This window comes from Talpa europaea (genome assembly GCF_964194135.1).
Source record: "Talpa europaea genome assembly, chromosome: 6".
Taxonomy (NCBI): Eukaryota; Metazoa; Chordata; class Mammalia; order Eulipotyphla; family Talpidae; genus Talpa; species Talpa europaea.
The window spans coordinates 56,812,689-56,834,604 of NC_140072.1; the positions used below are offsets into that span (position 1 = coordinate 56,812,689).

Sequence of the window (21,916 nt, forward strand, 5' to 3'; positions counted from 1 at the left end):
GAAACCTTTTTTTTTTTTTTAATCCATATCCTATTTTCTGTACTTGTTTTGAACTCTGCGTGATCTTCTATCATTGTACTTAGGTCTTATTTTCTCCCAGATTATGAGTAAGTTTTTCATTTTTGTGGCCAGTCCTGGCATGATGTCTGGTACCTAGAAGACACTCAGTATGTATTTGTGGGATGAATGGATGGATGGGTGATGGATGAGGAGTCTTACAAGAGAAAAAGGATAGCCTAGTCCATATAGCAGCACTCCCCTCCCTCCACAAGAAGACAAGTGGTTTGTTTCTTCCTGAAAGCTCAGACCTTTGAGGAGAGGCTCAAATCACTCAAGCTGTGGCCAGGGCCAGACTGGTGTCCAAGCCAGGAATGGGGAACTTGGGGATGATGAGCTGACTTTCTATGGGACTCGCTTCCCATTTCCTCTAGATAAAAGGGCCTTGGGGAGACATCAGCCAGGAGCACCTGGGCTGCAAGGGTGATCTTGAAGGATGATGGCTGCAGAGAGCCAGGTCGTGGATGCACACTTCACTGTAGACAAACAGAACATCGCCCTCTGGCCTCGAGGCAAGTGCTAACTGCGCTCAGGCCTACTCAGGGCTCTGTGCCCAGAACCTCTGTTTGCTGGTCCTTCAACAAATATTCTCTTCTCCTTGTAGAGCCTCCTCCCAAGAAGGATCCACCTCTGGTTCTAAGGAAGTGCCCCACGGTCCGCACAGCAGTCATCTTCCTGACCCTGGTCCTGGCTGCTTCTGTCCTGCTGCAGGCTGTTCTCTGTAAGTGCTCAGGTTCCCCCCACCCCCTTTCCTGGAGATTTTCCTGACTGGGATCCGCACTTGCATACTTGCCTCAGGGATATTATTTTGTTCCCAGGAAATGTTCATCTCTTTCTTCTTCTATGCCCCTCCCCACCTGAGCTTGTGTCCCTCCACGCAGAGCCTGTGGGCAAACTGTGAGTGAGATGTTTCCTGACCCTTCTGAGGGACAGACCCACTGTAGCTTCTGTTCCAAGTGACTAACTGAAGAACTGGACCCATCGGCTTACAGAGCTCCATGGCTCATCCCCTACCCAGGGCCCTTCACGCTCTCTTTATTCACCTGTTCCTGTCAAGGAGCCTCTCTGCTGGATGTGTGACTCATCTCTCTTTCTCTCCTGGCTTTGCAAGCCCCTGGCTGCTGGCAGAGACTTCTTCCTTCTACCAGGTCTTCAGGTTTATCTTTGGTCTCCTCTAGGGTACCCAAGTCTGACCTGAGTAGAGTGTGACAGTGGGTGGGATGAGGGGAGGGCAGAAATGGTTTTATGATTCTCTCTTTCCATAGGCTCTGGAGAAGTCACTTCCAGATTAGAAGTCTGCATGACTGGCCCCTCCGGTTGCCATGAGGAGCCTGTGGACAGACATGGGAGGGGATGTGCTGTCCTAGTTGGTGCCACTGCAGGGAAGGGTCTCTGAAAGGAGAAGACTGGGAGTCAGCGATGAGGCCCAGAAAGATATGGAAGGGTGACGGGGGCATAATCGCAGGCATCCTTTTGCCAAGTGTGCCCTCAAAAATCAAGGAAAATTTAGAAGTGGGTTCTAATTCCTGCTTTTGCTTGCCTGGAGGTCCTCTAACAGAGAGCCTATGTTTTAGCATTACCTGCATCTCCCAGAGTTCTTGACACATGGCAGATGCCCATCCCATTTGTCGAATGAATACATTATGAATGAATGGAGGGTAGGTGAGAGTTCCTTGGGTTGGGTTCTTGGAAATCTTGAGCTTATCCCTTCCTTCCTTTTATCAACTGACACACCCTCCCTCCAGTCTCTGCGGATGTGCTTTGTTGACCTCTTGACTTTCTCAAATCCAGATCCCTGGTTTATGGGCACAATGTCAGATGTAAAGACCAACGCCCAGTTACTGAAAGGTTGTGTGGACAATATCAGCACTCTGGATTCTGAAATTAAAAAGAACAGAGGCAGTGTGGAGGCGACTGGTGTTCAAGTCTGGAGGGTTAATGCCAGCCTGGATCAGTTGCATTCCAAGATCCTGAGGTTGGAAACTGGCATGGCGGAAGCCAATACGCAGATCCAGATATTAAGAAGCAGCTGGGAGGAAGTTGGAAATTTGGATGCCAAAATCCCAGACTTAAGAAGAGATTTGGACAAAGCCAGTGCTTTGAATGTAAAAGTCCAGGGCCTCCAGAGCAGTTTGGATAATCTTGGCAAGTTGCTCAAACGGCAAAGTAAGTGACTCAGAAAAGAGTGGAGCCAGGTTACCAGTGACCCATGGGACCTTGCCATTCTCAGGCACTAGGCTATTGGGCTGGTGTGTGCAGAGGGAAGAGGGGAGAGGTGCAAGGCAGGCGAGGATGGAAATTTAAGAAGAGAGGACTCACTATATTGAGAACATAGGGGCTTTCAGGAGAGAAGGGATCAGGGACCAGTTTGGACCCCACACCAAGGGACAGTATATGAAAGCATTAGGAGTTTGTCTGTCATGGCCCAAACCCTGACATTTTCCATTAAGTTCCTCCCCTAGATCTCAGGGGTTCAGCCACTATAATGGCCAATGGGGAATCGCTTCTTCCTCATGGGAGAGCAGATTCTTGATCCATCCTCTGTCATTTGCCCCCTCTCTGAGTCCCAAGACTCTACTAATCTCATTCAGATGTTAGAATCTGGGAAATTGTTCCTAGTCCCCTGCACAAGGACCCCAGGACCCCACAGAGACCAGCCCCATTCACTCCTGTTTCTGAAGTCCCACTTCATGACCCCTTGAGCAGCACCCAGAGATCAAGGAACACCAGTGTTCCCTTTCATCCTTGTTCTCAGATGACATTCTACAGATGGTTTCTCAAGGATGGAAGTACTTCCAGGGGAACTTCTATTACTTTTCTCACGTTCCCAAGACCTGGTACAGTGCCCAGCAGTTCTGTGTGTCCAAGAATTCACACCTGACCTCGGTGACCTCAGACAGTGAGCAGGTGAGTGCTGGTCCCGTGGGGTCTAGGAAGGTGGCGTGTTGGTGGCTGTGTCAAGCAACATGGACATGATTATGCACAGTAACAAAAATCCCCAGATATCAGTGGCCTAACAACGAAGGCTTGCTTCCCACACTACATGTCCAGAGAGAACTGGTGAGAGGCGCTGCTCATTGTGTTTACTCAGGGACCGAGGCTGAAGGAGCCTTCATGTCCACATAGACCTCACCATCACTGAGGTCGGAAAAGGGAACGTGGAAAATTATGTGTTGGCTTTTAAAGCTTCTGCCCAGAAATAATAGACATCATTTCTGCTTACATTTCACTGGCCAAAGTAAATTATGCAGTACTCCCGGGTTCAAAGAGGGGTGGCAGGTAGGATCTTTCCAAGTGCTCGGAAAACAGAAGTATTTGTGAATAATTAACTGCATAACCAAGACATCTCCTTCGTGAGACAGCGTGTTGATTGAACAAGCCCCTTTCATTGGGGAGGTGAGTTAGCAGCACAGGATCGTGAGGGAAGAGAGGCTGACTGCTGAGTGTTAGTTGCGCGTCAGAATCTGGAAAATGACTCTGGGTTCAGGCCAGGGATAGGAAGAGGCTTGAGAGGAGCCATGTGTGAGGGGTGTCTGGGCTTAGGGGCTGCCATTTGAGACAGATGGTCCAACCCAGCAATGCCTCTACTCCTTCCCCACAGGAGTTTCTATATAAGACAGCAGGGGGGGTTTTCTACTGGATCGGCCTGACCAAAGCAGGAAGTACAGGGGCCTGGACCTGGGTGGATGACACTCCATTCAACAAGGCCCAGAGTGTGAGGTAAGCCCCAGAGCCCTCTCCCAGACTAGCTTTCCCGGGTCAGGGAGGACAGGAGGGATGGGGTGATAGCTCCGCATGACTATAGGGTTAGAGCCCCGATTAGAGACCTAGCTCGCTTCCGCCACTAGTTGGCCTTGGGATCAGGACAGAGCCCTGGGCTCTCAGTGGTGGTGTCAAGTTTTCCTGCTTGGCCTTCCAGGGCTAGCTTCAGCAGGGGCCCTATTCTAAGTCTTGGTGGTTTCAGGGTGGTTTGTGTAGGGCCTTGAGAGTGGTGGGTGGGTTTGATGCTAACTCGGGGCAGGGGTTGACTGCAGGTGTAGAGGCTGATGGCTCACTAATCCCCTTGTCCTCAGGCATGGGTGGTAAACTTGCAGCACCTACAGTAGGTGCACTAGGCACACTGCACTAGGACCACAGCTGGGATAACAGTCACACTTTTCTTTTTGGGAAAGAAGTTTTTCTTTGTTTTTCCTCCTCGGTAGATACTGGATTCCAGGTGAGCCCAACAATGCTAAGAACAACGAGCACTGTGTACATATAACTTTGTATTCGCTTCAGTCATGGAATGATGCCTCCTGTGACTCAAAGCTCCTTTTCATCTGTAAAAGGCCCTACGTCCCATCAGAACTGTGATGGGACAGGCCCTCAGGATCGCACATGGAGCTCCAATTCTTGTCAAGTTCAAGGACATGCCGCTCTTCCCTCCATGCTTCAGAGTGGCTTTGCACCTTACTCTTTCTTGCTTTAAAATGGTCTCTAAGGCATCCTGCTGTCCATCTGCCTTGGCTGGGGACTCATCGGCTCCAAGAAGGCACCTGGGATGGAATGGAGACCTTGGGTTAAAATGGGAGGGGAGGGTGAAGAGGGTTTAGAAGTTCACACTTCCTCTGTAAGCGTGAATTTGAGGCAACACCCAGATATTAACATCTTATTAAGATCTTATTAACATCTTACATTTGTCATAACTGACAATATTGACACATTATTACTAACAATTTTGACATATTATTACTAACTAAACTCTATACTTTATTCAGATTTCCTTAGTTTTCCCTTAATATCCTTTTTCTTTTCTGGAGTTTTATTGAGGGTCTCATATTACATTTAGTCATGATGTCTCCTGGGGTTCCTCTTGGCTATGAGGTTTCTCAGACTTCCCTTTTTTTAAAAAAAAATATTTATTTATTTATGCATACAAGAGCTGGGGTACAGGCCAGATGTGCAGGATGGTGAGAGGATTCACCAGAGACAGAGCTGGGAACAGAACAGCAGACTGACTGAAATACACTGCTGAGGGGAGCAGCGGGCGAGGCAGGAGAGGTCTGCTGCATAATGTGGGTTGCTCCCTGGCCAGCCAGGGATCGAACTCGCGCTGCAGAGGCTGTGGACAGCCTCATAGCACTGTGCTTAACCCCTTGTGCCACCAGGGAGGCCCCAAACTTCCCTTGTTTTTGATGACCTTGCCAGTTTTGAGACGTGCTGGTATTTTGTAGGATGCTTCTCAATTTGGGTTTGTCTGATGTTTTTCATCATACTGGGTAATAGGTGTTGGGAGGATGACCTCAGAGATAAGGTGGGCATGTACGATCAGTGTCTCATCACCACTGATGTTGACATTGATCTCTATTCGGAGATGGTGTTTGCCAGTCTTAGTCTCTATAAAGTTACTCTTTCCATATTATATTTTTTGGAAGGAAACCATTGTCTTAGTCTGTTTGGACTGCTATAACAACATACCACAGATAGAGTAGCTAATAAACAACAGAAAGTTATTTCTCAGAGTTATGGAAGCTTGAAGTCCAAGATAAGGGTGTTAGCGTAGTGGGGGAAGGACCCATTTATAGGTGTCATAGTCCTTGTTACATCTTCACATGCAGAAGGGGCAAGTGAGCTGTCCAGGGTCTCTTTGATAAGTGCACTAATCCCATGAGGTCCCCCTTCATGACCTAATCACTTCCCAAAGATAGGCCCCCTAGCACCATCACCTTAGGGCTTGGAATTTCAACGCATAAATTGGGGAGGGGGAGGGACATGACTATTCAGAGCAGAGCAGCCAAGTGTACAGCCCACACTAATGGATTCATGGGTTTTATACTTTGGGTCATGACCCAGTGTTGCTTTATTTTCTTGCGTATGTTGTTCCAGCTCTGGCCATTGGGAACTCTTTCAGTTGATTGACTCTTGTGTCCTTTGTTTGTTGAGCATCTGCTTACTTTCTGGCACTACAAAATGCCCCAGGTTCACTTTATATATTTCCTGCCCCAACCCTAGAGTTACCTATTTCTTCAAAGAGCCCTGGTTTCCTCTGTTGGTGAATTGTATTAGAAATCAGGATCTGGGGACCAAATGTGACTGCAGCTATTGGGATGTTATTGGTTCTTTTCAGCTAGAAAAGCTAGGTAATGCATGTGTGTCTACCTAATTGTTTTTTGAAAATGTCATTATGTGTGCAGTATGATGGGTTTTGAGGGGAATAAGACAAGAAGCAGAGAAAACAGTCAGAAGACTAATTGAGCTAAAGCTGAGTGCATGGTGGCTTGTATTAAAATTTGTGATGTGAAGGATTGTTATTGGTATTGTTGGATTTGGTGTACGTGTGAAGCCAGAATACTTTGTATGTCTGAGTACAAATCCTGCATCAGGCACCAAAGCTGCCTCTCTCCAGCCCTGGCACTGCAGGCCTCTGGTTTGGCATTACTGTTAGGTGGACTCTTCCCAGTGGTGATCTGGGTAGCTCCAAGCCCTCAAACTCACAGCTCTGCAACTTTAGAGGAAAGAGCTTCCTTTTTCCAACAGTCCCAGGAAAAAGCCGGCATTGGGTCACATGCTTGTTCCTAAAACAGAATGGTGTTTGGGGGATGGGTTATGTTCAAGCCACAAGTTCAATCCTAGGGTTGGGGATTGGGTATGGGTTCATCCTCACCCCTACCAGGCAGACAGAGCATGAGGGGAGGACTGGTCATCAAGACAAATCCCAGGTGAGAGGCCTGAGAGAGACTGTTCGCTCTCAGATGCTCGGGGCCCCTGCTTGTAGGCTGTGGGTCTCTCCTTTCCATCAAAATTGTTGGATCGAGCCACTCCCTGGAAGACAATTGATGACGATGCTGTGTTGTGAGAAGATGATATGAATGACAACACACTTCTGGGGTGTCTGCACTTAGGGGTCTGCAGTAGCTAATTTCAAGGCTCTCTAGGGGCACAGCCCCTACCCTGCAGCAGGGCAAGAAGAACCTGCAGTGAGAGTTTCCAGCCAATGAGTGGCTCTTGAAGAAATGTATAAAGTGTCCATTTGATTTTTCTTTCTGACCACATATATATAAAAACTTTTGGCAAAGGTGTAGCAACCTCCTGGTGTCTTTTTTCCTTGGGGGGAAATGGTGTTCTTAGGGGCTAAAGAAGAAAAGGGAGCCCCAGAAGGAGAGGGCAGTGGGTACCAGGAAGAGGGGCCAATCATAACTCTGAGCCTGCCAGGCTGGAGGAATATGCCCCTCTTCTGGCCGGGACCCCACTCTTCCTGCTGGTCAAGGAGTCTCCAAAGTTCTGCTTTTGAGAAGTTCAACTTCCCAGACATTAGGTGGAAACAGGCCCTGAGTGGGCTGCCTGCCCTTCCTGGGTGTGGGAAATAAAATCCAAGGCCTCTCTTTTCTGTCACCACCCCTGCACTTCTTATGAGCCTCTGGGGAGATACCTCCAGGCACTCCTCTCCCACACGGAGGGGAAGGGGCTTGCAGGTTCTGCTGGGGGCTCAGGCAGAGCTGTTGACCACTCCAGAAACAGCGACCTTCACATTCCTTCGGTGTCTTTTCTCTCAGTCAGCTTTCGACAGACGGGAGGTAAAAGGCCAATGGATGGTGGGTTTGCACCACACACATGCACATGCACAAGTGCACAGTTATCAAGAACTGGTACAGGTGACCACTCTTCCTCACTCTGTAGGCCTGCCATGCGCCAGGCTAGTTGTTGGCTGCGTTAATAGTGGCCGTCCATGGATGGGTCCTGGCCCTGCCGTGGAGATGCTTCCAGTCTGGCTTCTCCAGTGGAGTTGGGGCACAGTCTTCTTGTGTAATGCCCTGGGGCCCAAGGGAGGCTGACTCCAGTATTTGGGGAAAAACCTTAGGAACAGTATATAGGAACTGAGTGAAGATAGGAAAAAGCAACACCACGTGGATGGAAGAAGGCATCCACCAGGTTGTAACTGACATCTTGTGAATGGGTTGCTGGTGATCTAGAGACAAATATGTAATTTGATTTTCAGATTTAAAGAAAATGTGATCCATTTTGGTGATAACACAATCGGTTTGAGGTAAGGTTATTCCTGCATGGGATGGGGACCTCATGACACTGTCGCCTGGAATCCCTCACTTTCCAGTCTGAAGTCCTGGCTCATGAGCAGCAAGAATGAGGGCTTGCTCTTCCTGCACATTACAAGTCTCACTAAGAAGCAGAACATCATCCCTGGCTTATCTGTCAGCTTCTTTGCTTTAGTTCCAAACCTAATCAACTCAGAGGAGCATGGATGCAATAAGTGAGAGGTGAGAATTTGGGTCAAGTTGGGTCCTATTTGGTGTTTTCTGACACCACTTCTGGCACCAAGTTATGAACCAATTCTCTGACATTACAATTTAATTCAATTCTGACATTAACTCCCAGAGTTAGCACAGCACCACAGGTTATAGGCTCAGTCTCACAAGGCCATGCCCACCTCACTCACCAGCTGCAAGTGGAACCTCCAGACAACCTACACTTGTGCCCAATCACCTGCAAGTTTGGGGTTTCCCATGACCCCCCTCCTGTTTGATAGTAGGTTCACTCACAGAACTCGGGAAGGCACTGTGCTCACCATTACAGTTTCTGGGAAAGGATATAAATGAATAGCCAGATGGAGAGGTACACAGAGATCAAGAAGGGAGCACAAGAGCATCTGTGAAGTTGGGGTACAACTGCGGGCCTATGGATGCATTTCTCAACCAGAAAGCTTCTTGAAATCTTTTAGAATCCAATCTCCAGGCCCCCTTCTCTTTCCAGAGGGATTGGAGTGGACATTTGGTCTCTCTGGGTCCAGCCCTCTTCCTGAAGCCACTAGGGGTCCACTCTCTGCCCCTCATTAGCATAAACTCAAAAGGGGCTCATGATGAATAACCAAAGCCACTCCTATCACCCAGGAAATTCCAAGGGTTTTAGGAACTCTAAGAATTGGGACAAAGAACAACTAGATTTTTTTTATTCTATCACAGACCTTTTCCAATTATGACAGTTGGGAGACCCCCAAGTGGGCAGTGAGTTACCCCAGGCCTTCCTGTGCCCTGCATATACCAGTGATGCCAACCCCGTTTCCCCTCTCACCCTTACCTGCTTCTTTTTGTTTCAGATGTTCTGGGGCTAAGAATCAGAGTCAGCTATGGTCACAAAAAATTTTTTTCCTGCTAAACTGAGAAAGAACACTTGACTCCACCTAGTGACCAGGGGAAAATGTGTTTGGGACTTTGAGGAGGAAGCTGGTGTTTGGGGGCTATGCTGGTGTGTGGAGATTGGGATGGTGGGCCCATGGGCAAGACAAGGGGCAGGTGCTGGTGGAAAGAGGAAAGAGGGACGGGATAGAGTCTGAGAGGATAGAGCCCAGCAGACTGGTGCCTGGAAGTACCGAGGGGAGGGGCCCATTGGGGTGCTTCTGTAGAGTCAGCAGGGGAGGGAGGTAGAGCTTGGGAAGTCAGGAACTACTGCGGAGCATATAAGTCGGGTTTGTCACTTCACTTCCTACCACTGGACGACGTGGCAAGGGGCAACATTAGTGGACCAAGGAAGCTGAGATGAATAGTGACAAGGCCCACTTCTGCAGAGACAACCAGATGGTCTCCCTGCATCCCCAAGGTGAGAAAACTTGGACCCCAGCTCTTTTTGTCCCCCATCTCTTGCCATTTTCCCCTCCTTGGCAGGCTAAGGCTCAAGTTCATCACCAAGTCCCCTGTTCGCCATACAAAATCTCCCCAGACCTTTTATCATGGGGATGGCAACCTGGCAAGAGAAAGAGGATGAACTTTGGATTCAGAGGTGCCTGGTTCAAAATCCCCTCCTGGACCCTGTGAGGACTCAGACGTCAGGGCTGGTGTCTCCAATTTTGAGTGGATTCCTCTGCACACACTTCATCCTGAACCACAGCTCTAGGCCCTCACACACAGCCCCCTTTTTCCTCACCCCAGCAGAGAGAGACTTGGGACTGACCTGACTCAGTGTGTAGGGAAGGCAGCTGCCTAAAAGAGCCATGACTCTTGCTCTGGGGCCCCCAGTTCACTCTGTCTCTCTCTTTGTCCTTTTTCCTTTTCCTTAAACCACAAATGTGTTGCCCCTCTCTTCCCAACAGGTTTTGTATTCCATGCACCTCCTCCAGATCTGAGGGGTGATCTTCTCTTACATAGCCTTTGTGTCGATTCCAGACCCCAAATTAGCTTTGGTGAGCATATCAAAGTGCTTCATTTCCCTTCTCATGCTAAGTGTGGCAGGTATTTGTACCCCAGGCTAGGGATGCAAATCAGACAGGCTAGGAGACAGCCTGAGAGACTGAGGCGTCCAGCTGCACAGAGCACCCTCCTGGACACTGGCTTCTCGCCTGCAGGGATGGACTCGGAGGCCAAGCCCCCCTCAACCCCCAAGATGCCAAGGCTTGTTCTGGCTGCCCTGGCACTTATGACTGGGACGCTCGCCTTCTGTCTTGTGGTTCTCTTTGCTGTAGGTAAGTTTCTAGGTGATCCGAGACCCCTGTCCCCCCTTCTTCCTGCATGAAGGTTCCAAAGGGACTCAGATACACACATTCTGTCCCTGAAAAGGTCTATGTTCCTTCGACCCCAGGCCCAAACCAGAGCTTTCCTGGGATCCTACAGAGAGCACTGTCCCAGGGGAGACTCCCAAGAGTCAAGGCCATGAGGAAAAATCTGAGGGGTCCTTGGTGCCATTTCCCTCTTTCTGGAACCCTAACGGGGAGTGGGGCAGTCTTCTCCTGGACTCACAGCTGATCCTGGAATGGGGTGTCAGTTTTACAGAACCCAAGACCTGCACTGGAAGATGCCTCCTTCCAAAAGTTTATAGGAGCCAACGCCTCGGGGCTGTTCCCTGCGGACCCCTGCAGTGAGTAGCCACAGTGGAGAGTGGGAGTGGGAGGGAGCTGGGTATTTTAAGTCCAGGTTCTAGGAGGCCCTAGGACCCTGCCTGGGTTCTACTCTCCTCACAGAAAGGCAGAATATATTTTGAAAAGCAGCCTTGTAGAATATAATTGACACACAATGAAGTTCACTTATTTAAATTGTATCATGTGATACATTTTAACATATGAATATACTCCTGAAATCATCACTGCAATCAAGATAAAGCCCACAGTCATCATCCTACCCCAGCGTTTCCTTGTGCCCTTGGTAATTTCTCCCTCTCCTCCTCCTCTCATCCCGGAACAACTGTTGACCCACTGTCTGCATCTAGATTATTTGGCTGCTTCTAGAATGTGATTTGTAAATATTTCCTCTTGGTCTGTGGCTGGTCCTTTTATCCTCTTAACAAGATTTAAATTTTGATAAGATCTAATTTATTGAATTTTTTTCTTTCATGGATCAAGCTTTAGGTCCTGGATCTGAGAAAACTTTGTCCATGCCTCATCACAAAATGTCCTATGTTCCCTTCTAGAAATTTTATAGTTTTTGGTCTTTAGCTTTAGACCTCTGGTTTATTTTCAGTTAATTTTTGTTTAATGGTGAAAGGTATGGATTAAAATTCACTTTTTTTTTTTTGGGCATATGAATATCCAGTTGTTCCAGCACCCTGTTGAAAAGATTATCCTTTTTCCATGAATTGCCATTGTAGCTTTGTTAAAAATCAATTGACCATGTATGTGTGGATCTATTTCTAGATTCTCTATTCTGTTATGTTGATATATTTGTTTACCTTTATAAGGAAGAATATTTGGCTGGATTTCCCATACCTTCAATGGCCACCAGTACCTGTCCCGGGCTTACCTCAGTACAGGTGCTGAGGCTTCACACACCCATGAAGGCAGGACATGAGGAATAGGCAGGAATCCTTCAGAAGGAATCCCTACCTACCTGGACTCTTCTCTCCATTCCTGAGGGGAGACTGGAACCAGGATTTTTTTTTTTTATTTGTATATTCCACATACAATTGCAACCCCGATTTTGACCACAATCCCTCTTTTTCCCCTGCTCCCCAAAGAGTGTCTCTGGTTCATAGTTGTTTGTTGGTTTTGATTTTTTCCTTTCTTATAGTTATTCTTTTTCCTGGTCCATATTTAGGTTTTCTAGATTCCTGTTATGAGTGAGACCATCCAGTATTTTTCTTTTTCTTTCTGGCTTATTTCACCGAGCATGATCCCTTCCAGCTCCATCCATGTTGCTGCAAATTGCATGTGTTTATCTTTTTTGAATGCCGAGTAATATTCCATGGTGTATATGTACCACATCTTCTTGATCCAGTCATCTATTTTTGGGCATTTGGGTTGTTTCCAAAGTTTAGCTATTGTAAATTTTGCTGCTATAAACATGAGGGTGCAGGTGCTCTTTGGAATTAATGTTTCTGTCCTTTGGGTAAATACTAGGAGTGGAGTTGCTGGATCATATGGAAGCTATCTTTAGTAGGTTGAGGAATCTCCACACGGCTTTCCATAGTGGTTGGACAAGTTTGCACTCCCACCAGCAGTGCAGGAGAGTTCCTCTCTCTCCACATCCTCGCCAACATTCGTTGTTGCTAGTTTTTTTAATATGTGCCATTCTCACTGCTGTAAGATGGTATCTCACTGTAGTTTTGATTTGCATTTCCCTGATTGCAAGTGATGTTGAACATTTTTTCATATGCCTGGTGGCCATTTGTATTTCCTCTTAGGAGAAGTTTCTTTTTAGCTCTTCTGCCCAATTTTTGACTGGATTATTTTCTTTGTTTTTGTTGAGTCTCATCAGCTCTTTGTAGATTTTTGTCATCAGTCCATTATCATTAGTGTTGTGTGCAAAAATTTTCTCTCAGTTGGTGGGGTTTCTCTTTGTTTTGGTTATTTTCTCTTTTGCTGTGCAGAAGCTCTTTAATTTGATGTAGTCCCAGCTGTTGATCTTTGCCTTCACTATCACTGCTTTGGGTGATGCGTCTGTAAAGATGTCTTTGAGGTGCATATCATGTAGTGTTTCACCTATATTTCCTTCTATATATTTTATGGTTTCAGGTCTTATGTCTAGTTCTTTAATCCATTTTGAGTTGGTTTTTGTGTATGGTGTTAGGTAGTGGTCAAGCTTCATTCTTTTGCGTGTAGCAACCCAGTTTTCCCAGCACCATTTATTGAACAAACTTTCTTTGCTCCATTGCATATTCTTCACTCCTTTGTCAAAGATAAGTTGACCATAGATCTGTGGGTTTATTTCTAGGTTTTCTATTTGGTTCCATTGGTCCATGTGTCTGTTTTTGGAACCAGGATCTTAAAACATCAGTGACTGAGCTAAGCTCATGCACTGAACTAAGGGCACTAGCAGAATGAGTGGCAACTGTAGGTGAGGTTGGTGGGAAAGACCATGCACTTAAAGGGCTCAGCAGTTTCTTGGAATGACCCCAGTGACTAAGCCTTTCAGTTAGATCTCTCATTTCCTCAAACTTTCCTGTTGGGACCCTTACCTGATGTAAATGTGGGGGGACCACTCCTTTAAATGTTCACTTCAACTCCAGGGTCTGTGATAGCCCTGTGGATTGAACAGGGAGCTTCCTCCAGGGTCCCCATATTTTGTTTTGTTTGTGCTTCCCCCCACTCCCAGGGATTTTGTAATAAAAAAATTTCTATGTTTGTGATGCATACAATGTTTTAGGAAGTAATGGTGAATCAAGGGGTTTCACACTTGCTGTAAAAATTTAGCATAGGACTAAGCACTTGGTTTTATTCACACTTATTTTCTTCCTCACAATGACCCATCATGATGATTTCAATGAAATTAAACTTCAGTAGCTGCAAATTACATAATCAGTTATGCTCAACTTCAATTACAATGGTAAACTATAAGATATGGAAACAACCTAAATGCCCAAAACCACGTGACTGGATCAAGAAAATGTGGTATATATGCACAATGGAATACTATTCAACAATCAATCAAAAAGATAAAGTCATGCAATTTGCAACGTGTTTTTTTTATAGATTTATTTTTTTATGCATACAAGAACTGGGGTAAAGGCCAGAGGTGCAGGGGTGAGAGGATTCACCAGAGATGGTGGGGAACAGAACAGGCAGACTGACTGAAATACACTGCTGAGGGGAGCAGCGGGCAAGACAGGAGAGGTCTGCTGAGCCATGTGGGTAGTTCCCTGGCTGGCCAGGGATTGAACTCCAGCTGCAGAGGCTGCGGATTGCTCCATAGTGCTATGCTTAACCCCTTGTGCCACCAGTGAGGCCCATTTTCCCAACAACCTGGATGGAGCTAGAAGGGATTATGCTCAGTGAAATAAGTCAGAAGAAAAAAAAAATATCAGATGGTTTCACTTACAGGAGGAATATAGTGAAAATGAAAAAGGGTCAAAAAAAAAAAAAAGAGACAAAACTTACAGGCAAACTATAGATCTGAGGTATATAGCAGGGGAGGGGGAGGGACATGGGTCAAAATAGGGAAGAGCACACAGGACTATGGTGATGGTTCGTTCAGGTTCATGGGTGATTTGGCAGGAGATGTATAGGGACCACATGCACAGAGAAATCAAGTATTATACAAAAATTTAAAAAAGTAAGGAAAAAAAAAAAACAATGGTAAACTAATCCTGATGGTACCAGCATGACCCTTGGTGGTAGCTAGTTTACAGTAGTCAAGTATTTGGATCCTCTGAACTCTTAGTTCATGTGGGATAAATAAATAGGCCTTCCTTTATTTTTTTTCTGACTCACATTCTCTGGTGACCATTGTCCAGGGTCTGACTGGCTGCAGTGACCAGCAAGCTACTTGCAGAGAAATCAGGGCTGTGCTGGTGAAATTTCCTCTGGGACTCTTAAGAACACTCTCAATGGCTCATCCAGTGAATGCTCCCCTGTGTAATTTGGTTGCCCTCTCCATTTCCTCCCTCCAGAGTTGCAAGATACTATCCAGATGTTTAATTGCCATGTGGAGAATTCTAGCACCTGGAGCATGGAGATCCAGATGTTGATGGGCAGAGTGGACAATATCAGTTCTCATATTCAGATGCTCAGTGGTCATTTGGAAAACACCAGTGCTGATGTCCAGATGGCAAAAAGCATTCTAAAGGATGCCAGTACCTTGGGAATCCAGACCCAGATGCTAAGGAGTTCCTTGGAAGGGGCCAATATTGAGATCCAGAAACTAAAGGGAGATGTGGAAAAGGCAAATGCTTTAAATTCCCAGACTCAGAGTTTCCTAAGAAGCAGTTCTGAAAACACCAGCACTGAGATCCAGTTATTAAGAGATCATTTAGAAAGGGCTTGTAATAAGAGTCACTTGTCAAAAGGTGATTTGGAAACTTTAGCCACTAGCCAGACCCAAGTAGTAAACAGCCGCCTAGACCAGGTAGATGCTCAGATCCATGCATTGAAAACAGAGCTGAAAGACATGAATACCTCAAATTCCCAGATACAGGTGTTATCTGGTCAGTTGAAAAATGCAAATAGAGAGATACAGACCCTAAAACAAGGAATGAAGAATACTGAGACCTTAAATTCCAAAACAGGGATGTTGGAGAGCAATCTGCAGAAGGCCAGTGCTGAGATCCGAAGGTTAAATGGGAGTTTAGAGAGCACTAAAACTCTAACTAGGAAAATCCAGGAGACGCAGAGTCGCCTGGAGACTCTCCAAGCTTCCTTTGCTTCTCAGGAGCAGCTGCAGAGGACACAAAGTAAGTGAGAGGGAGGGGCTTGGGCTGGGGAGGTGCTGTCTCTTGGGAAGTCAGAGTCTCCTATCCCTTAGGTCTTTTTGTCTCCCTTTGGGAAGGAGGGTGGGCACCGCAAGGGGCCAAATCCTACCAGTGAGGCTCCTGTGTCTCTGGAGTGGTGGCGGGCAGGGCCGCGGGGTGCCTGCTGTGAAGTTGCTTATTATCTGGCCAGAGTGACAAATGAACAGTTGGGGAACAACCTATGTATGGTTTGATGTGTAATAAGAATGGTGTGTGCTAATGGGGCCAGATAGCTTTATTTCTGACTTCCCGTTAGCACAGATGTGTGATTTCAATCAGGTTGCTCTCCTTCTCTGAGCTTCACTTTTTTCATCTGCAACATGGGGACAAGGATCAAAGAGTTAACACATAATGCATTTTGACAAAGTACTCAGTATTTATGTATTCTCCTAACAAAATTTTATTGAGGCCTAATTCTGTGTCAAGGGCATAAAGATAAACAAGATGTGATATTTACCTTTGAAACCCATAGGCTGGTACAGCAACCCGGCATGAAAGGCCTAACAGGTGCTGCCTTAGGAACTGACCTAGTTGCTGGGGGTGAAAGAAACCAAAAGAAGGAAAGTCGGGATCTTTGATGAGGAAGGGGCAGAAAGTTTAGGAGGGTGGCGAAAGGATCAAAACATGCTTTGTTGAGAAACTGTTCCTTGATCTGAGTCCTGAAGTTCGAATGGACGTTTGTCAAGCAAATCATGTAAAAGGGTACCAGGTTCCCAGGCCTGGGCATGTGAGCCCATGAGGTTCTGGGAACTCCAGAAGTTCTGTCTGACTGGACGATGGCCCAGAGGGGAGATTGATGAGGAATAGGCTGAAAGGACAGTAGGAAGGGCCCAGGGCAGTAGCTTTCAAACTATTTTGAATGTAAGCACAGTAAATGAAATCCATTTTTCATTGCAATCCAGCACAGAATATCATGTGACACACACACACATTAAAAAGGAAAATTCTTCCTGCGGGTGTTCACTCTGATATAATCTATTCTTTAACGATGACAACAGCAAACCCTTGACGCACCCCACAAATGGGCTGAGGATGATAGTTCGAAGTCTCTACTAGAGAGACAGGCAGCACTGTCTCTTAGTTAAGAGACACAGGCTGGACTTGGCAGACCCCCGAGATCAGTTTCTCCCTTCAAGGAACTGACCAGGTGGCCCCCTGTGGCTGAGCAAGGGAGAAAGACAGGATGTGGAGGTGCAGAGTCTGAGGTGGCTTGGGGACATTTAAGTGGACATGTTGCACGTCTTCTGGCATGTGGGACTGGGCCCTGCTATGCAGACATAGATGTGGGTGCTGGTTCTGGTTGTGGCAATGGAAGCAGGGTGGGAAGTTTACTCGAGATAAAACTCATACTGAGAAGAAGGCTGGGGGTGGGAACCAGAAGTTAACCTTCTGGTAAGAAGGGCAAGAAGAGATTTTTTTCCCCCAAAGATTTATCTATCTATGCATACAAGAACTGGGGTACAGGCCAGAGGTGTGGGGAGGGTGATAGGATTCACCAGAGAAAGAGTGGGGAGCAGAACAGGCAGATTACACTGTGGGGAGCAGAACAGGCAAAGTACACTGCTGAGGGGAGCAGCAAGTGAGCCAGGAGAGGTCTGCTGCACCATGTGGGTGGTTCCTTGGCCGGGGATCGAACTTGAGCTGCAGAGGCTGTGGACAGCTTCATAGGTTGCGTCTTAATTCCTTGCGCCACCAGGGAGGCCCCAAGAAGAAAATTTTTTTAAAAAGATTTATTTATTTATGCATACAAGCACTGGGGTACTGGCCAGAGGTGCGGGGGTAAGAGGATTCACCAGAAACGGTGGGGAACAGAACAGGCAGATTGACTGAAATACACTGCTGGGGAGCAGCAGGAGAGTCAGGAGAGGTCTGCTGTGTCATGTGAGTAGCTCCCTGGCCGGGGATTGAACTCATGCTGCAGAGGCTGAGAATAGCTTCATAGGTGCTTGCGCCACCAAGTAGGGCCCAGCAAAAAGAGATTTTGAAGGAAACTGGAGAACATTCTTGGAGGCGGGAGGAGAAGAAGGAGATGAGCAGTTGGGGAAATCGAGGGAGAGAGGGGAGTGGTTAGTTCTGGCAAAGGTCTAGGAGAGACCAGTTAAAATGGCCAATTGCAATAAAATGGTAATTAGTAAGTCAGTGGAATAAAATTCCAGGGGCCAGTTGTGTGTGGTGTGGAAGCCAGACCAGGGTCAGTGGGGTGTGAGTGAGAGGTCTGGTCTCGAGTCAGTCGTGAAGGTTGCCTGACAGGGGAGGAGAGAGAAGAGACTGAGGTGCCGGGGAGGCAGGGTAGAAGGAGCGATTAGAAGGCAATGTGTATCACTGATATTTATAGTATAAGACCTACATATTCATTAAAGACAACATGGCGAATACTGTAAAAGGGAAAGATGAGGACGTCACCCCTGTATCTCATGAAGCGGTCTGTGTTTTCTGTATGAGCTCATTGCTAACATTTTGGTCAACTCTCTTGAGAGGATTTTTCTAGATTAAGAGTAGGTTTCATCTAAGGGCGAGAGAGGTGCGAGGAGAGAGGAAGGAGGTCGAAGGAGAGGGTCAGAGAGAGTAGAGAACAGAATGAGGGGTCGGCCTGGAAGGGTTGGGACTTACTGGACCCTCTGAGGCTGGGAGAGGAGGAGCTGGAAGTAGGGGTCTCCCCTAGGGCTGCAGATGTGGGAACATGGAACTGAAGGAGATGATGTTTAGTGGCATCTTTCTTGGTAGAGTAGGAGGTCACTTTTTAAGGGTGAGAGAGGACACAGGGAACTTGGAGAGGGGGGCACCATTAGAAGAAGCTGCTGAAGAGAAGGGGTTGACAAAAAGGGGACTCCGTGCACCTGCTTGCGGCATCCCACTGCCCGCCTCTGTTGTCCTGTTGTCAGAGACTGAAGTCTCCCTTCTTAGCACTTCTTGTGGGTTCCCCTACTGTCCTAATCCCTCCATTGTTTCCCCATCTTAGGGGCACATTGGAATCACTCAGGAGCATTAAAAATACTGCTGTCTGGGATGGACCTCCAGACTCTTCTTTCTCTTATTTTCTCTCTTGGTCTGGGACTCAGACTTGCTATCAGACAATTTTAAAAGAAATCTCTGTGCTTCTACTGGGCATCAAGTAGCACAAGGCCTGTGACCCTCAGTGGCCACTCTCTGGGGAGGTCAAGAAGGCCAGCTCTGGGTCCCACACAGCACCCTGGTTCTCTCTCCTCCCCGTCCCTTGCTCCAGGTCAACTTCTTGAGCTGATCCTGCAAGGCTGGAATATCTATGATGGGAACATGTATTATTTTTCTCATATCAAGAAGTCTTGGCAGGAGGCTGAACAGTTCTGTGTGTCCAAGGGAGCCCACCTGACTTCGGTGACTTCTGTGGAGGAACAGGTCAGTGCTATGGGGTTGGGTGGTACCAAAGAGGTTGGTGTGAAACACGGGACTGTGGTGCATGAACCTTCTCTTCTCCCAAAGGGAGTGGCAGAGAACTCCATGCCTCCTCTGTCAGTCAGGGAGCAAATATTTATTGAGTTCTAATGAGCATCTTATGCTGGAAGTAGAGGCACTGACAGAAAATCCCAATGTCCTCAATAAATGTGGCAGACATCCAGAGGCCCACAGATGTCAGCAGTAGGAAGGGCAAAGGGAGGTGGTACCAGGGGACTGCCCTTAGCTTGCTGAGCACATGCTGCCCTCCCCAGCCCCTCGTTTTCCTCTCACACTTCCTCTCCAGCTGTCGATCTTGATTTTAATGTCAGTTCATCCAGTGCTATGCAGCGCCCATGAGCAGGAGACGCAGGCTTCTTGGGAAGGCCAGACACACACATTAGTTTGGGGACCGCCAAAGGCACCACAATCCCCAGTGGGTCATTCTGCCCTAGCAGAATTTACTGGGATTACCGATGAAGGACCATAGTAGGGTTGGTCCAGTCCCACTCGCAGAACTGCCTTACCCTTATAATTCTCCTTGGCCTGTCCTCAAGCATCCGCTAAGGACATGATATTTTGTAAGGCACATCTTAATAAATTGTTCTGCTCCATCTTAGTAAAATCACACTCCTCGTGAAGTCAACAAGGGGAAAGCTGGACTTCCCTTGAGGGGCCCTGACTTGTGCTCTAGATCCTTCACAAGCCATGGAAGGAGCAGGAAGGGGACCCAGGTCCTGCAGGAGCGGGGGCTTCTTGGCCCAGGACCAGCAAGGGAACGGCCTGGACATCTCCAGTGGGTGTGTTGGGGAGCCAGCTCCTTACACAGGGTCACATAGCACTGCCTTTTCTCTATAGGCATTTCTGGAAAAGTTCACAAAAACCTCTTACCACTGGATTGGTCTCACCGACAGCGGGACGGAGGGCTCCTGGCGCTGGGCAGATGGGACACCATTCAATAATGCTCAGAGTAGAGCGTGAGTCCAGTCACTGTCTGGTGACTGTCCCAGGCACTGTCTTGGGCAGACCTGGCTAGATACTCTTGTATGTCCTTATCCTGTGTGTCTATCCTTGCCCAGGAAGTGTTAGTGGTGTGTGTGTGTGTGTGTGTGTGTGTCTGTACTTGGGCATAATTCTGATTCTCCTTCCCTCTCACCTCTCCTTCACCCCCAGGGCAGGGAGTGAGAACAGACAGGTCCTGGGACTGGCAAGCAACCTACAAATGGGTGTTCTTGGGTCTTTCGTTGTTGCTGGTTTTTGTTTTTGTTTTTGTTTTGGCCATCTTATACCTACTTATCCATGTCCCAAGGGTTACTGCCCTGTCAGAAGGCATCTGAAGGTGAATTCTAGGGTGGGATCTTGTAGCTTCAGATGTCCTTCCTATCCCTGATGCCTAGTAACTAAGGACAACCTCAAAGAGCCATCCTCAGGATCTTTTACAAGCCATGGAAGGTGCAGGAAGGGGCCCCAGGTCCTGCAGGGGTGGGGGTTTCTTGCCCCAGAACCAACAAGGGAACGGCCTGGACGTCTCCCGTGAGTGTGTGGGAGAGCCAGCTCCTCACACAGGGTCACACAGCACTGCCTTTTCTCTATAGGCATTTCTGGATACCCCTGGCCCTAGCTCTGCCCCATCTGGTGACCTGCAGGGGACTAGGGATCCATGTCACTTCAGCTCTTTATGCCACAGCAGAGGAAAGGATGCTTACTTCATCTAGTAGAATAAAGCCCTCTTGTTTCCAGGTTTTGGGGCAAAGGTCAGCCAGACAACTGGAAAAATGCACATGGGAGGACTGAAGACTGTGTCCAAATGCAGCAGAAATGGAACGACATTGACTGTGACGCCCTCTTTCACTGGATCTGCAAGAAGCCCCGTGGGTAGGACATGGCAAGCCAGAGCTGAGAGGTCACCCCCTCAGCCAGCTGTGGGCCCTTCTCCACCCGATACCTTTGAGGTCTCTGAACTCAACTTGTTCTCTGGTGCCCTTCTTCTGGCCTTGTATATCCCCTGCCCTGTCCTTTTTAAAAACTCTTCAAATGTGTTTGCCTCATGTGAACCAGCACTGTCAAGGCCTTCTCAAGGCAAGAGCCTTGCCATGCCTCTGTTTCCCCTTCAGTGACCAGCACAGGCCTGTCAGATATGGGGTCTCAATAAACACTCGTTGAATGAACCACAGCTTTGTATTTGTGTTCGTGACAGCCACCACACTCTCTTCTCTACTGCTTCTACTTCCTCAGTGCCCCTCTGCCCTGCATATCTTTGTTTAAGGACTTTCCAGTTAGGAGTGTTTAGTTTGTTGAAAACCAGCAGATGTTTAACACAAACTGTGGGGATTTTGCTGGGCTTACAAAGTCCCAGGAAGTCAAAGACATCCCAGGAGCTCCCTTCATTTCCTTGTTGCAGATGGGGCTAGAGATAGAAATTTCCAGCCCTTTAAGCCACTCCAAAGCCTTATTTCTCTCAGAGGCTGCCCTTATCTTCAGCCTGTTAATTCAGAATCGTGTATCTGGCTTCAGCCTCTTTTTGTGACCCCATCTGCCCTGCCAGGGATCTAGCTTTCTGCCAGCTCAGCTTAAAATGAGAATTTCTAGAGCTGCTCTCCACCCTGCCCTGGGGAGTGCATCCTGTGTGCACGGGGAGTTCCAGGCAGATTTCTGAGGCTTTCTTTGCATAACTTCCCTTCACACTCAGCCCCCAAATTCTTACATTCTCAGTCTCCCCAAACTTCCATCTTTCTCTCCCCAGTTTAGTGAGACAATCATGTCTGGTGTGGGACACTTTTTTCTGCACTGTGAACTGGAAAGATCCTCC

At 47.6% G+C, this 21,916-nt stretch overlaps 2 protein-coding genes across 2 annotated transcripts; both read left to right on the forward strand.

Annotated features, from left to right (window-relative positions):
- Nucleotides 1-402: 402 nt before the first annotated feature.
- CD207 (CD207 molecule) lies at nucleotides 403-4,410 on the forward strand (the record flags this gene model as incomplete). The annotated part of the gene is made up of 6 exons (XM_084234840.1): nucleotides 403-569; nucleotides 662-778; nucleotides 1,849-2,223; nucleotides 2,813-2,964; nucleotides 3,659-3,777; nucleotides 4,260-4,410. Exons 1-6 carry the CDS (start codon nucleotides 494-496, stop codon nucleotides 4,408-4,410), a joined length of 990 nt encoding a protein of 329 aa, XP_084090966.1. The 5' UTR covers nucleotides 403-493.
- A 5,171-nt stretch (nucleotides 4,411-9,581) lies between these two features.
- On the forward strand, nucleotides 9,582-20,986 carry CLEC4F (C-type lectin domain family 4 member F; the record flags this gene model as incomplete). The annotated part of the gene is made up of 6 exons (XM_084234842.1): nucleotides 9,582-9,645; nucleotides 10,388-10,504; nucleotides 14,860-15,639; nucleotides 18,920-19,071; nucleotides 19,966-20,084; nucleotides 20,848-20,986. The coding sequence occupies exons 1-6, from the start codon at nucleotides 9,585-9,587 to the stop codon at nucleotides 20,984-20,986; spliced, it is 1,368 nt and encodes a 455-aa protein (XP_084090968.1). The 5' UTR covers nucleotides 9,582-9,584.
- Between the last annotated feature and the right edge of the window lie 930 nt (nucleotides 20,987-21,916).